Source organism: Colobus angolensis, unplaced genomic scaffold (genome assembly GCF_000951035.1).
Source record: "Colobus angolensis palliatus isolate OR3802 unplaced genomic scaffold, Cang.pa_1.0 Scaffold317, whole genome shotgun sequence".
In the NCBI taxonomy this organism is placed as follows: Eukaryota; Metazoa; Chordata; class Mammalia; order Primates; family Cercopithecidae; genus Colobus; species Colobus angolensis.
Genome location: NW_012116455.1, coordinates 934,017 through 950,736, shown reverse-complemented (window position 1 = coordinate 950,736; position 16,720 = coordinate 934,017). Strand labels below are relative to the sequence as shown.

The window sequence follows — 16,720 nt, the reverse complement described above, 5'->3', positions numbered from 1 at the left end:
AAAAAAAAAAAAAAAAAAAAAATCATGTACTGGTAAAGTTGAAAGCAGCTGGAGACCATTTAATCTGAAACCCTCGTTCTTTTGCCATTGACATTATTTGCATTATTACAAAAACTCCTGCTATTTATCATTTTTATTGATATTAAACTTTCTACACTCTTAATTTCTGTCTCTTCAAATGTGTTTTCTCAAGGGTAGGAGATAAAGCCTACACATCCACAGCAGATTATCATCACTTCTGTTTACTGGGGTTTGTGACCTTTACGTCATTGTGCTAGGTCCTTCATCTATATTACAACCACCTCTTGAGGCAAGTATTATTACACCCATGTTATAGATGAGGGGCATGGAAAGGATGAATAACTTGCCTGAGATCACAGAGCTAGTAAGTGGCAGAGCTGAATTTCCAACCCAGGTCTGACTAACTCCAAAGCCTGTGCTTAAGAAATGTTTGACTGAATATTTAATGGAGAAAAACAAGATTGCTAGTAGAACAACAGGAAGCTAGTCAGTCTTTCTGTGTCCTCCGCTGGCTAAAGTCCATGTTCAGAGCTGATAAAGATTTGATATTCAGTTACCTGGCAAAGGAATCACTTTTCCTACATTATGAAACTGTCTGGAGATGGCTTCCAGATGGTTAGTTATATAAGTACATTGCTTCATAGTCTTTTTGTCTAAGATGACCTGTCTACAGAGGGATAATTGTTTACTTCACAAATCTTATCTTCCCTATGGTGACTGTAAGCGCTGTGATAATTATGTACTTCCACAGTCACAGTTGAAAGAGCATATATGGTCTTAGAAATTGAACAGTTTTGTGTGTCGGCTATATAATTTCTGATGAGTAATGAAAACACTCAGAGCCCTAATTAAAAGGTTTCATATTTATGAAATAGTAACAATAATGCATAGATCACAAGGCTGTTGTGATAATTAAGAAGTGTTTTTGTAAAAGGTGTGGTATATAGTAAACACTTGATAAGTGCTTAACTGCTGTCATATTTCTTATTTCAGTTTTCCATTTATACCTTGTTTTAAGCAAATAACATTTACAAATCAGATATATAAGGAAAATTGTTTAATCAATGTAATCTTATATGAAATTAATATTGAAAGAAAGGAATGTTTTCTCTTTACAAAAGCATCCACAAGAATTATATGAAAAACTTCCATGATATACTGAAACATATAGGTCCATTTAAAATGTTTGATTTATAAACAAATCTTCATGAATACAATTTACAAGTAAAGCAAAAAGTTAGAACTCAGCAATTGAGTTTCTTCAGCTTGCATTAGTGGTGTGACAGTATTGCCTCTGCTATGCAGACATAGTTTTCCTTTGCATTTTCCCAGGCTTTCTCACAGACACAGCCACCTCATCCGTACCCACGCACAAATGCTTTGTTATTTGGCAACCTGCAGTTCCCCAGGGCAGGTAAGGCCAAGATCCCTTAGAACTGTCCATTTGACAAGCCAATGATATTAAAGAAAGCTCTTGCCATGGGTCCCCACTCTTCCTTTTTTGCACATTCCTCTACCATAACACCCACACACGTTTTAACCCTTGTTTATATAATTACTTTAATTATTTTTATCCTTGTTTTTATATTGTTATTTCCTGATAAATGTCTGTTGAATTAATTCATGAAGTAACATATGAAATAATTTTTGTGGTTATAGATGAGGATAGTAATGAGAAGAAGTGTTTTTCCAACAAAGTTGCTGAGTAAGAGTCATTTAATAGAATTGTAGCACTAAGCTTCTCATTAAAATAAAACAATTTAAAACATATTTGTAGAGAAGCATGGCTTAGTTAAAGTTACTAAAGAACAACCAAGATGTTTACCTATTGCCAATAGAGTTTAATTCAATAAAGACATTAATAACAAAATACAATATTGGCATGTCTTTTTCCAGGAATTCACAGTGAAGACAGTTGCTTCTCAGTTCAAAATCTGCTATACAAAAACCAAAACAAACAAAACAAAAAGCCAAGGAGATATAATTGCTTTAGAATGAATGTTATTCTGAGTTACCTAACTGTATGCAAAGGCTGGGGCAAGCTGCTTGCATGTGCTACAGTTTGGACGCTATACAGATACCCACATTGTCTTTGGGAAGATAAGATTGCTTCTTTTTGGGGAGTGTAAAGGAAAATTCACTCACTATCCTCTGAGTGAACAGTTTCTAATGATCACAGCGTGTTTTCCTTTATATAAGAACATAGCACTTCTGCTGGCCAACAGAAGATCCTCACTCTCAATACTGCTCTCTAACAACCTCCAGCAATTACTTGGCCTTTATCAAAGCCAGAGGCACACTCTAAGAAGATGCCTGATTAGGATAATGAGCCCAGACTTTAGCCGATCCAGTTCCTTGGTATGAGGCCAGCTGCATAATGGAACTCTAACTGGTAGCCTTAACTCCTCTATTAGCATCAATCACAATGTTGCCAACTGAGGTAATGAAACCAAGCCCTACGTTTGCCACTGGCACTGATGGGCTATGTGCAGGAATCCCTACTCTCTGTTGGGCCCACCTGCAGCTTCCTTGGAGAAACTGAAGCTAGAGTTAAGCAAAGTAAATAATGGAGTGATTCAAACCTGCTTGGCTGTGTGGCTAATCTCTACAGCCAGATCCCCTCCAGAATTCCCAATGCCAATTATAAGGACTCTCTTTCCAGTGAATCCCTCTGGGTTCTTATAGTCTCGACTGTGGAAGTACTGCCCTTTGAACTTCTCAATTCCTGCAAGAGAAGGGAAAATAATTATTGGGTAATGGTTTATATGATGGATATCATTTGTCAAGTCACTTGGTCTTTTTGCAGACTTAAGTTTAAGCATATATTCTCCAAGTGTTCTCTTTACTCAGCTACTTTCTTGCCTTTCTCAGTATTTTTGCCTATTTTTTTTTCCCCGTAACCTCAGAGTAGTACCTTGTGATTTCCTTGTCATAGGTACTTTGCTTAACTCAGGATGTGTTTGTATTTTGGATTTAGAGACTATGAATATAAACTGCCTCAGAAAACCTCCATTCTCTTTTGTCTTTTCATCCCCTTAAATACCTACTCCCATTTCGCTTACAGCACATATATTCTTATATACTTTAGAGTATACAGAGTACTTTTTTAAAAAATGAAAATCCAGGCCAAAGACTGAAATTCTTCAAGCTTTCATTCCTTCCTTAGAAACTCGATATTTCTGTTTATTGCTGAAAAATTCCTCATTTAGCCTAATGCTCCTCAAGAACTCCACATTCTTCCTTTTGATACTTAGAAAAACTAAAGTCATTGTAAAACTAAAGAGATCTCAAATTTTACTCTAATCTCCAAAATTACAAAAATGACAATAATACAAGTTACCCCAACATCTTTCTGGAGAACAAGAAGAATTAGGGTAAGTCTTACTTCATTCCAAAGTAGGAATTACTCAGACTACAATCCTCCCATTCCTCAGGGGTCAGGTCACAGGCATGGGTCAAAGGTCTTCCTTCCTGGTAAGTTGCTCACCAGGGAAGCTTTCCAGAGGTAGATGAGCATCGGTGTGATGGCCAGTGCAAACCATGACTCCATCAAAGACATTTATCTCCTTTTTCCCTTCAGACTCAGTGACCACTTCCCATTGGCCTGAAGTTGGAAAATCAGGCTGCTTCTTCACACTGCACACAGTGGTCTGAAAAGAAAAGTGATAACCACAGGGACATCCCTGACATGGCTCTCCTTGCAGTGTTACACAAAGGGCTGATATCACAGGTACTATCACATAATAGGACCCATGCAGGGATATTTGATTTTCATATTCCACAAATAAGAACTGTTTTGTTTTGGGCTGTGGCCAGAATGAGAAAACTTCCCCAAGACAGAAAAAAAGAACATAGTGTTGGCAGGCTAATGTACCCTCCTCTTCTAGAAAAGTGCAAGTCACTAGGTCTCTTGGTCCATGTCCTAAGGCACTGTAACACCTGATTAAAGCCTGGGCTTCTCCTGTGTTTTTATGATACTCCATGCACTAAATGCCTATTCTTCTCCTGATCCCTATATGTCCTGAGATCTCCTGATGTCTTCTTACCCCAGGTTCTCTTCTTCTGGCCACCTTTAAACAAGTGACTGAGCTATAGGGCTCCTTTTCCTGGCAGGGTAGAAAAACACCTCAGTGGCTCTCATTTTATATAAGTGAATCTCCCTTTAGCTCCCATAAATACCCATTTTACAAGGAACTATAAAGAAAGAGGCTATGAAACAGGATAGTGTTACGATTTTTAACTTTATAAAAATAATAAATATGGGTTTCCCTACTTAGGTTAAGGAAACAGTATGTGCTTCTAAGGGCCTATGACCATAATGTCTTCATGGACTAATAGAGACACTACCCCTGGCCAGGTGCGGTGGCTCACGCCTGTAATCCCAGCACTTTGGGAGGCTGAGCCAGGTGGATCACCTGAGGTCAGGAGTTCAAAACTCGCTTGGCCAACATGGCGAAACCCCGTCTCTACTACAAATATAAAAATTAGGCAGGTGTGGTGGCATGTGCCTGTAATCCCAGCTACTTGGGAGGCTGAGGTGGGAGAATTGCTTGAACTTGGGAGGTGGAGGTTGCAGTGAGCCGAGATTGTATCACTATACTCCAGCTTGAGCAACAGAGCAAGACTCTGTCTCAAAAAAAAAAAAAAGAGAGAGAGAGAGAGAGGGAGAGAGAGAGAGACCATCCCTGCATGCCCTGGCCATCCAGCACTATTTATAGTTCCTCTATCATGTTCTTTTACACAGGCTGGTGCCTCTGCCTAGATAACCCTTTTATTCCTTATTTGGTAGACTCCTACTCACCCTTCAAGACTCAGCTTTAAGAAAACTTTATCCCCTTTAAGAAAACTTCCCTGGAACCTGTCCTGTTGGGTTCAACATCTCTCCTCCGAACTGCAACGTATAGATCTCTAGCATTTGTCCCCATGTAACTCTTTATTAATTATATTTATAATAAAATTTTTCTTCATTTGTTACCCATTAACTAAACTATAAAGTTACTGATTTTTCTTTTCTGTCTTGGCATATTCAATGCTTAGTATGATAACAAACTTGTTCAAAAAGTATTGTTTAAACAAATGAAGAGAAGCACCAATGGAATGTAAATGACTTACTTTAGAAGTTCACTGTTTTCATTTTCTTATTGTTGTTAAGCAGAAAAAGGCATGAGTTAGCAGGATGATCAGAAGGCAGAAGGTTTGGGCTTTTTGCCAGCTGTCAGAAATATCTGTTCTTTTATGGTCATGATCAGAAATTATAGAAAAGTCCTAGAATACTTTAGAGCAGGAAGGAACCACGGAAGTGATCTAGTACAGTCATCTTGTTTTATAAACAAGAAAATTTTTAAAAATTGAAATTGAGGAAATTGCTTGTCTAACATCTAAGTTAGTTAGTGGTAGGGCAAGCACCAGAATTCAGGTTTTTGTTCTGCAATTCCATGTTCTTCCCTCTACACCAAAGTTAACTACCCAACAACTATACTTCACTGGGTTTTATGATGTTCATGTAAACAAATGTATTGGAAAGTACTTCAGAAAGTACAAAAGGGCAAAGCAGTAAAGGACTGTGGAACCAGAAAGTTTTAAAGTTCCCATACCTATCAGTTCCCTTCTGTAATGGGGAAAACAATTCCCTTCATCTGTTTATTGCAATTATGTGCAAATAATGTGAAATGAAGGTGATGAAAACACTCTGCCAGGTGGCTTCCTGTATCTGCAGCCAAATATATGAAAGCGAGACCATCCCTTGAATATTTTTGAGGAGCAAGGAGGGCAAAGAATGGAGTTTTTCCCTGGGTAGGATAAATACATGTGCAAATCAAGCCAATCTTTAGAAGTAAACATTGGTAACTGAAACCACATTATTCATTTACTTAGCAAACAACATCAAACACAAAGATACCCACACAATTTTCTACCTTAAATCGAATGTACTTTAGAAGGTCAAATTCTTTGGCATACATCCTGAAATACTCCAGGACCTGGGCGTTATGCATGAAGTTAGGATAATGATCTGGGATTGGATAGTCACTGAAGCACATCATCTCTTTAGAAGTATTGATGATCACTGATTTGTAAATACTGGCTCTTCCTTCTTCAGGATTTTCCTGCAATAAATAGAAAATATTCATAGCAACTTGAGAATCATCTTCATGTTTTATAAATAGTCAATAAACATCTGAAAAAGTTTTCTGAAAGAAGTGCCAATCACACACACACACACACACACACCTTCCAGTATTTGTGCCCTTATATAGTCCCTTCCCCTTGAATCTCAGTTATCTTTATGACTTGCTTTTGACCAACAGCATACACTTGAAATGACACTGAATGACTTCTAAGACCAAGTCATAAGTAGCCTTGCAGATTCTGCCTGGGTCTCAGAAAGCTCGCTCTGGTAGAAGCTAGCAGCCAAATGAGAAATCCAACTACCATGAGACCACCATACCATGAGGAAGTCCATCCTCACCACATGAAGAGAATGTCTGGGACAGAAAATATGTGGCCAGTCCCCGGAAATTCTACCTATTCTATTCTATCCCAGCTGAAGTTCTAAACATGTGAAGAGAGTGTTACTAACACTGAGTAATAGTCTTTTAAATGAGCAACAGTGAGGCAAAATGGGAACGTATACAGGAAAGAGTGTAACAGTTTCCATGTACTGGAAACAGTATAACATCTCCAATGTTGTCTGGAGAGCAGTGTTAAAATATATATGAAACTCCTTGCAATTTACCTAGCCTTTTAAAAAAATATTCAGCATTGCTGAGGAAGATTTATGTTAAAGGATGTTAATACCAGCATTATTCATAATATAAAAATGAAACAAGCTAAATGCCCAACAAAACAACTGAAATTTGAGAATCACTGCTCTAGATCCTTACTACCAAAGTGTGGCCTATAGACTAGCAGCAGGGGCTTCACTTGAGAGATTGTGTTAGAAATGCAGACTCTCCGGCCCCACCTCAGACCTACTGAATCAGAACCTGCATCCTAGCAAAATCTTCACGCGATTGAGATGTGTATGCAAACTGAGATGCACTGCATTAGATGACATTAATCCGCAATTCAGTGTTCTTTCCCCTACAACAAACTTCTTTGCATCCTCAAAAACTTCCAATTGAGGCTGGGCGTGGTGGCTCATGCCTGTAATCCCAGCATTTTGGGAGGCCGAGGCGGGCGAATCACCTGAGGTTGGAAGTTCAAGACCAGCCTGACCAACATGGAGAAACCCCGTCTCTACTAAAAATACAAAATTAGCTGGGCGTGGTGGTGCATGCCTGTAATCCCAGCTACTCGGGTGGCTGAGGCAGGAAAATTGCTTGAAGCCGGGAGGCGGAGGTTGCTGTAAGCTGAGATCGCACCATTGCACTCCAGCCCGGGCAACAAGAGCAAAACTCCATCTCAAGAAAAAAATAAAAATAAAAAAAACCTTCCTGTTAACTACCTTATAGCATTGTTGTGGTGATCACATAAAGTAATGCAATGATGCAATCTACCCAGCCTATTATTCTGTCACAGAGATTTCACAAATGAGGAGTTTTCAAATTTTTAGATTTTCAAAAATTGTTTTGACTATGGAAAATCACCTTAATCAATTTGGATCTCCTCCTCCCTTTTTATTCTAGAAATGAACAGATATTGAAATATTGAGTATTATGAAACATTAAATAGCCACAAAGGAGAGTGTTTGTTGGCTTTGTCCTCCTTTAGGATTGATTTTCTCCCATTTTTATTGCATAATTATTCAATCTAGGAATCCTAAATTGATCATTCCCATTTCTCTGACCCATAATCCAAAATCTCATGTCTTTAACTGCTAATAACATTTTCACAAGTCTCCTTTGAAGCCTCTTCTTCTAAACTATCCTACCTATTTCAGCCAAAGTGTTCTCTCTAAGGTGTGGCTGGACTACATTAAAATTTTAGATGTTGCCCCATTTCCTGTAGAATAAAGTTCCTATTTCTCAGCTTAGGATTCAAAGACCTCCGTAATGTTTTGTAGTGTATTCCTTATCTCCCCAACTAGATTGTAAGCCCCTTGAATTGTAGTCATGGTTTTTCTCCCAGCATCCACAATGATGCCTAGCACTCAATAAATGTTTAATGGATGCATATCAAATTGTACTGAGAAAGGGATATACAGAATAAGATGTAAGTTTTGCAAAATGCATAAAAAACTAATACATCAACATTTATCTCAAAAAGAGTTCAGTAAGACGCATGTATCTCCCCAAATTTTGTCCTAAGAAAAATTGCAAAATAATATAAAGTCAAATGCATAAAGACATATTTTTGTATAACTTAAATAGCAATTAATTAGTAACAATGTTAAATGTTCCCAAAATAGATGAATGGTTTAGTAAGTTACAGTATCTCAACATGCAGAATTTTTTTAAGTTTTTCTTTGAGACGGAGTCTCGCTCTGTCGCCAGGCTGGAGTGCAGTAGCACTATCTCAGCTCCCTGCAACCTCTGCCTCCTGGGTTCAAGCGATTTTCCTGCCTCAGCCTTCCCAGTAGCCGGGACTACAGATGCGTGCCACTACACCTGGCTAATTTTTATTTTTTATTTTTAGTAGAGACGGGGTTTCACCAGGTTAGCCAGGCTGGTCTCTGTTTCCTGACCTCGTGATCCACCTGCCTCAGCCTCCCAAAGTGCTGGGATTACAGGCGTGAGCCACTGCGCCCAGCCTCAACCTGCAGAATTTATCGTCCACACCACTCCATGGGTATCCTGATAAATACGAAGTAGATCCTGCCACTCCACTGCTTAATAGTTTCTCTTGATTCCATCTGGAAAACAAAATTCCTTATTTTGAAATTTAGCACATTTCACAATCTAGCCCGGTTTTTTTTTTTTTTTTGAGACGGAGTCTCGCTCTGTTGCCAGGGCTGGAGTGCAGTGGCCGGATCTCAGCTCACTGCAAGCTCCGCCTCCCGGGTTTAGGCCATTCTCCTGCCTCAGCCTCCCGAGTAGCTGGGACTACAGGCGCCCGCCACCTCGCCCGGCTAGATTTTTGTATTTTTTAGTAGAGACGGGGTTTCACCGTGTTAACCAGGATGGTCTCGATCTCCTGACCTCGTGATCCGCCCGTCTCTGCCTCCCAAAGTGCTGGGATTACAGGCTTGAGCCACCACGCCCGGCCAGCCCAGTTTATCTTTTAATGTTCATCCAGTGTTGTCCTTATTTAATCTCAAATTTCTAAGTCATTAAATTGTTCCTGAAACACTCTAAGCTCTTGCACAACTTTAAACCTCTGTACATATTACTATTTCTTCACCTGGAAAATTTCCTCTCCTTCAAGAGTTATATCAAATGTCACTTCCTTCAAGAAGACTTTTCTAATTTCTCCAGGGAATTAGATTCCCCTATTCATCCTCCAAGCTCCCAAAACTCTCTGTTCATATTTCTATAAAGATAACTTAAACACACTATATTATCAAGCATTTATTTCCATGACTGTGAGAAACCCGAGAGTAGCCATATCCTTCTTTAAATCTCTGTTATCATGGACCTGGTGTGTACTGGATGTGCAATAAATGCTTTGAAATGAATTAGTTAATGAATTATGGAAAGTGAATTTGGAGACACCAAAAACTATGATTTTGAAGTCTGTGCAGGAACGTTACAAACGGCCTATGATATAACTTGAAGTCAAAAAGTAATTGTAAAATTAAATTTACATTCTATTCACCAAATATGTAATATTGTGTCTACCTGTGGGTATATAATTGTATAATCTCTCCCTGTTAGACATGTCTCTTTTGAGTATACTTTATTTATTTTAAATAGAAAAAATGTGAAAATACAGAAAACCAGTTGATTTATTAAGGCAGTAGGATTTCTTTCTTTTTCTTTTCTTTTTGTTAAAATGTTGTTTGTACAACACCCATTCATGATAAAAACTCTCAGCAAACTAGAAATGGAGAGAAACTTCCTCAATTTGATAAAGAACATCTATAAAATACCTACAATTAACATCATACTTCACAGTGAGAAACTAGACACTTTTCCCCTAAGACTGGGAACAAGGTAAGGATGTCCTCTCCCACCACTCCTATGGAACATTGTACTAGAAGTCTTAGCTAGTACAATAATACAAGAAAGAAAAGTAAAGGATATACTGATTGGGAAGGAATAAAGATAACTTTTTATTTGCAGATGACCTGACTGTCTACATAGAAAATCCCAAATAATTAAAAAAAGGAAGGAAGGAAGGAAAGAAAGGGAGAAAGAAAGAAAAAAAACTCCTAGAGCCAACAAGTGAGTACAGCGGGGTTGCAGGATACATGGTTAACATACAAAACTTAGCTGCTTTTTTTTTTGAGACAGAGTCTCGTTCTATTGCCTAGGCTGGACTGCAGTGGCAAAATCTTGGCTCACCACAATCCCCGCCCCCCAGATGCAAGCGATTTTCCTGCCTCAGCCTCCTGAGTAGCTGGGACTACAGGCGCATGACACCATGCCTGGCTAATTTTTGCATTTTTAATAGAGATGGGGTTTCACTATGTTGGCCAGGCTGGTCTCTATCTCCTGACCTCGTGATCCACCTGCCTTGGCATCCCAAAGTGCTGGGATTACAGGCATGAGCCACCATGCCCGGCCATTTGCTTTTTTATATACCAGAATGAACAACTGGAATTTGAAATTTTAAAAACTCTGTCTATAATAATGCCCCCGAAATTACATATGTAGGTATAAATATAAAAAAAGTATAGGATTTATAAGCATGAATTATAAAACACAGATATAAAACACAGATTAAGAAAGTCTAAGATTTAAATAAATGGAGAGATATTCCAATTTGTAGACTGGAAGATTAAATATTGTTAAGATGTCAGTTCTTTCCAACTTGACCTACAGATACAATGCAATCCCAATCAACATCCCAGCAAGCTATTTTAGAATCCAAGTTAACACATGGATTCTAAAGTTCATATGGAAACACTGAAGACCTAGAAGAGAAGACTTTGTCCTTAATTGTGGGCCGTGTACAGTGGCTTTGTTCCAAAGAACACAGTATGGTAAGGGAAAAACAAGGAGCAACTTTACAGTGTCAGCAAAAACTGACAAACACTGCTTCAAGCCAGGACATCAAGGTTAACATCAATAGTGATATTATCTAGGGTTTTTATAGTTTGAGGTTTTACATTTAACTTTTTAATCCATGTTGAGTTGATTTTCACATATGGCAAAAGGAAGGGATCTAGTGTCAATCTTCTGCATATGGCTAGCAGTTATCCCAGCCCCATACAATTTATCCTTGTAACAAACTTTCATATGTACCTCCTGAACCTAAAATAAAAGTTGGAAAACGAAAAATAGAAAAGTGAAACAAACTTACACTTCAACAAAGATATATTTTGGCATATATTGAATGCTAATTTCTTACTTACAATAACATAAAATGAGTTCTAAGTTTCAAAAAAAAAAAAAACCGTGGGTATAATGTTGATAGTATGTACCCTTGATGGGAGGTTAGGAGAATGGCACTTTACCTTTATAATATTCCTCCCCAAAATTCATAACTGCAGTTTAACCATGAGAAAAAAATCAGATAAATCCCAACTGAGGGATATTCTACAACATATCTGACCAGTAAGTAATCATCAAAACTATCAAGGGCATCAAAAATAAGGAAAGTCTAAGAAATTTCATAGCCAAGAAGAGCCTAAGGAGATATGACTATTAAATGTAATACGGTATCCTGGGTGGGATCCTGGAACAGAAAAAGGACACTAGGAAAAACTAAGTAAATCTGAATAAATTATGGAATTCAGTTAATAATAATGTATCAATATGGGTTCATTAATTATTTACAAATGTATCATACTAATATAAGATGTTAATAATGGGGTAACTGGACATGAGGTGTACTGTAATTCTCTGTGCTATCTTCCTAATAAATTCTGTAAGTCTAAAACTGTTCTAAAATTAAAAGTTTATTTACACATGTTTGTACACAAGTATATCTTTTTTAAATTAAGGTAAATTAATGAATGGCAGGGTCATTTTGGAATTAAGATGTTTGTTTGTAAGGAGAACAGGAGAGTTACATTCCTAACTTCTGAATTTTATTTCATTTATTCATTCAAGAGATATTTATAAAGTCCCTCTGTAATAAAATACTTTATGAGGTACTGATAAATGCAAGTCTGTACCTGTATTCCAAAAGTTCAAAGTTTACAAAGAGTAGAGCCATGCTTTCCACAGCAGGTCTGTTGGGATCAGTGGGTGAAATGAATGACAGATCTCACCTCTTTGAGGTACTGCTATATTTCAACTCTTTTTCAAATCACTAACCACAACAAAGTGTTATCCTGTGTCAATAAAATCCTTCAAGTCCTTCGAACCACCTGACTGGACCTTAGGTAAGTTTTATCACTGTGCCAATCCACTGCTTTACAAAAGAGTGAGCACAGAGCAGTATTGGGTTAGTGAGTAGAAGAAAAAGAAGCTTCTGCTCCTGGATTTTACAGTTTTCTACCATTGATGAATAAATCTTCCCTCTACAAATTCTATACACTGATTATATTTCCTACCTAGGCACAAGGCTCACACATTTATTTGATCAGGAAGTCTGTGTAAGAAAAGAGAGGCCAGGCACGGTGGCTCATGCCTGTAATCCCCACAATTTGGGAGGCTGAGGTGAGCGGATCACTTGAGGTCAGAAGTTCGAGAATAGCCTGGCCAACATGATGAAACCCCGTCTTTACTAAAAATACAAGAATTAGCAAGGCATGGTAGTATGTGTATAATTCCAGCTACTTGAGAGGCTGAGGCATGAGAATCACTTGAACCCAGGAGGCAGAGGTTGCAATGAGCTGAGATGACACCACTGTACTCCAGCCTGGGTAACAGAGTGAGACTCTGCCTAAAAAAGAAAAAAAAAAGAGAGAGAGAGAGAGCAGGGGATGGAAGTTGGGGTAATTGGAACTGATGGGATTGGAAGAAGTAATAAGGACAGAAGAAAGAAGAAAAATTTAAATGGGAGGAATGAGGACAGTTTGGGGCTACTGTTCCTGTCAGATTCTCAAAATCCCACGGAATAGAAACTCTTTGAACTGTTATTCTTTTTTTTTTTTGAGACGGAGTCTTGTTCTGTCGCCCAAACTGGAGTGCAGTGGCCGGATCTCAGCTCACTGCAAGCTCCGCCTTTCGGGTTCAGGCTATTCTCCTGCCTCAGCCTCCCGAGTAGCTGGGACTACAGGCACCCGCCACCTTGCCTGGCTAGTTTTTTGTATTTTTTAGTAGAGACGGAGTTTCACCGGGTTAGCCAGGATGGTCTCAATCTCCTGACCTTGTGATCCGCCCATCTCAGCCTCCCAAAGTGCTGGGATTACAGGCTTGAGCCACCACGCCCGGCCTGAACTGTTATTCTTAACCTTGTCTGCACATTGGAATCATCTGGGGAGCTTTAAAAAATGGAGATAGTAGAATACATGCTTGGCTCTAGAAATATAATGGTGAACCACAGGTGTGGTCTGTCGTAACAGAGGTCAGAGCATTATGATGAAACACAGCTTATTTATTTTCAAGGAAGCAGTTTATAAAGTGTTAAAATTTTGCCAAGTGGATAATCAGAAGAAAAGCCTCCACATTAAGTCTTTAGCAGATAATAATTTTAAACCACATTGGAGATAAAAACCAGAAACTTGATAATCAGACAGGATGATGGATGCCCTCCCAACCTCCTCCCATCCTTAATTGATTTCATGCCTTTTCAGTAACTGCCAAACCTGGCTAAGATGCTTAGTAAAGACACCACGTGTGTGAGTCCCATCCTAGGCCTACTGAATAATAACCAACATGTAGCACTATGTTCCTGGCACTGTTGTAAGTGATTGGCATAATTTATCCATTCACTTACTCCTGACAATAACTCTATAAAGTGGATACTATTATTATCCACTTCTTAAAGATGAAGAAACAGAGGTATAGAGAGGCTTAATGATGTGCCCAAGGTCACACTGCTAGTAGGTGACAGAAATAACGTTTGAGCCTAAGACTGCGTTCTTAACCTCTATACCATATTGTGGCCAGATTTTAAGAGCAGAATTTTCTGCTGTTTACTAAAAACAACGGGCTTTTTGCCCATGTCCAAGACTGATGATGATATAGGTATGCAGGTCAGCCAAGGGGATCCACTCCAGATATGAATAAGGACCATTGTCACATAAAATTAGTCCCCAAAACAGAGTCAGGGTGCAAGAGGATTGTATTTCTGTTCAACTAAGAAACGCTATAAAGCCACTTTTATGTAGCTGGCCAACACTGTGTTAGTTTTTATGAAATATGAAATGTAAAACTTATCTAGGGCACCTCAATACTATTCACTGTTCAGAAAGCTAGCTTAAAAGCAAACCTGTTCTCCTCTAGCCACCCAAGATGCCAATAGGAAAGAAGGCTAAGGGAAAGAAGGCGGCCCCCACCCCTGCTATGGTGAAGAAGCAGGAAGCCAAAAATGTTGCGAATCCTCTGTTTGAGAAAAAGCCTAAGAATTTTGGCATTGGACAGGACATCCAGCCCCAAAGGGACCTCACCCTGTTTGTCAAATGGCCCCCCTGTATCAGGTTGCAGCAGCAAAGAGCTATCCTTCTATAAGCTGCTGAAAGCACTTCCGGCCATTAACCAGTTCACCCAGGTCTTGCACTGCCAAACAGCTACTGACTGCTTATGCGGGCCCACAAGCACAGACCAGAGACAAAAGGAGAGAAGAAGCAGAGACTGCTGTCCTGGACTGTGAAGAAAGCTGCTGGCAAAGGGGATATCCCACCGAGACACCACCCGTCTCTCCAGCAGGGGTTAACACAATCACCACCTTGGTGGAGAACAAGAAGACTCAGCTGACTCAGCTGGTGGTGATGGCACACGATGCGGATCCCATCGTGCTGGTTGTCTTCCTGCCTGCCCTGTGTCCCAAAATGGGGGTCCCTTACTGCATTATCAGGGGCAAGTTAAGATTGAGATGTCTAGTCCACGGGAAGACCTGCACGACGTTGCCTTCACACAGGTTTACTAGGAAGACAAAGGAGATGTGGCTAAGTTGGTGGCAGTTTTCAGAACCAATTACATAGACAGATATGATGAGATTCGCTGCCACTGCGGAGGCAGTGTCCTGGGTCCTAAATCTGTCGCTTGAATCACTAAGCTGGAAAAGGGAAAGGTGAAAGAAATTGCCACTAAACTGGGTTAAATGTACACTGCTGAATTTTCTGTAAATAAAAAGAATAAAAATTATCCTTCGAAAAATGAAAAAATAAAAATAAAAGCAAACTCAGCAAACCCAATGCATGTCAGTTTGGAGATCAATAAAGGTGGCTGGTATTCTTTGGAATATAATAAGTTTAACTATCTTTTTTATTTTATTTTTTTCTTGAGACGGAGTCTCGCTCTGTCACCCAGGCTAGAGTGTAATCTCGGCTCACTGCAAGCTCCGCCTCCCGGGTTCACCCCATTCTCTTGCCACAGCCTCTCGAGTAGCTGAGACTACAGGCGCCCGCCACTACGCCCGGCTAATTTTTTTGTATTTTTAGTAGACATGGGGTTTCACGTGTTAGCCAGGATGGTCTGGATCTCCTGACCTCGTGATCCGTCCGTCTCGGCCTCCCAGAGTGCTAGGATTACAGGCATGAGCCACCGCGCCGGCCACCTGACACTGTTAAGATAAACTGTAGTATGCACCTAGTTGCAGGGAGGGTTTCAAGTATTAAGGGACTAGGAGATGTATATACCTGGAACCTCCAGAGCCCTCCGATGTCATCAGTCCTTTCAAAGCAGACAGGTTCCAGGCCTTCTTCTAGGCAGCACTTGATGGAAGAGAGCCCGCTCACTCCTCCCCCAATCACAGCAATTCTTTTCTTAGCCATGGTCTCCAGAGATCTTCACCGTGGGTCAATGTCGCCTATCCTAAAGAAAGGATGACAAAAGACAAAAAGCACACATCGGTCAACATTTTTCAAGGAAGACCTTGGCCATGGCATTCGAATAAATTCTGTACAAGAGCTGCCTTGAGGAGGACAGATTCGACGGTCCTCTTCACTAGAGGAAATCGCTCTGCTGGCATGGGGGAGCCCTGCGCCTGCGAGACCCAGAGCCGAGAGTGCTCTGCTGCGGTACCGGATCTCACCGCCTTTCCTGAAGCCCTCAACAGATCCTTCAGCTGCGATCAAAAGGCGACTCAATAGCCGGCTGTTGTCAAATTAGTATAAACCATCAGTGTACAAACAGCAAGAGCCAACGGGGAGCGGCTGTAGCGCTCCACCTCCTTTCAGATACTACTCCCCCGCCCACTCAGCGGCACCCATTTTCCCTCCGTTGATGGGAATGAAACGTAGGCTGAAGCTGCTTTGGGCGAAAAAGTTAATCCTGCAACTTCTTTATATTTCAGCTGCTGTTGCCAGCACTCTCAACTTTCTCTGAAAACAGAGTGCCCCCTAGCCCCGTCTGTGCTCGCCTCTGCATCCACTTTTAACTTCCTGGTTTTTGCCTTTAACTGACAAACACTTCCTAGTGAAAAGAAAACTGTCAACAACCCCAAAGCAAGTTCTGCTCCAAATGCTTAAGTGAACACCTATCCTTCAGGTGATCTGTTCAAACAGATGACCCTGACCCCGCTTCCGCCCCCGCCTCGCCTCGCCTATACCTCTCTCCTCCCCTCCTCACAATCGGGATCTAAGAATCTATACTTCCGGTAGAAA

General features: G+C 40.0%; 1 protein-coding gene across 2 annotated transcripts in view; it reads right to left on the bottom strand.

Annotated features, from left to right (window-relative positions):
* The window catches only part of FMO5 (flavin containing monooxygenase 5), a 33,617-nt gene extending 17,110 nt beyond the window's left edge, over positions 1-16,507 (bottom strand). Inside the window, exons 1-5 of one of the 2 annotated variants that reach the window (XM_011951252.1) lie at positions 16,150-16,507; positions 15,755-15,929; positions 5,937-6,125; positions 3,509-3,671; positions 2,604-2,746 (exon numbers count right to left, since the gene is read on the bottom strand). In XM_011951252.1, the coding sequence (XP_011806642.1) occupies positions 2,604-2,746; positions 3,509-3,671; positions 5,937-6,125; positions 15,755-15,889 (630 nt within the window). In that variant the 5' untranslated portion in view covers positions 15,890-15,929; positions 16,150-16,507. Of the gene's footprint in view, positions 1-2,603; positions 2,747-3,508; positions 3,672-5,936; positions 6,126-15,754 lie in introns of both variants that reach the window. The other variant, XM_011951253.1, reaches the window with a different exon arrangement.
* Between the last annotated feature and the right edge of the window lie 213 nt (positions 16,508-16,720).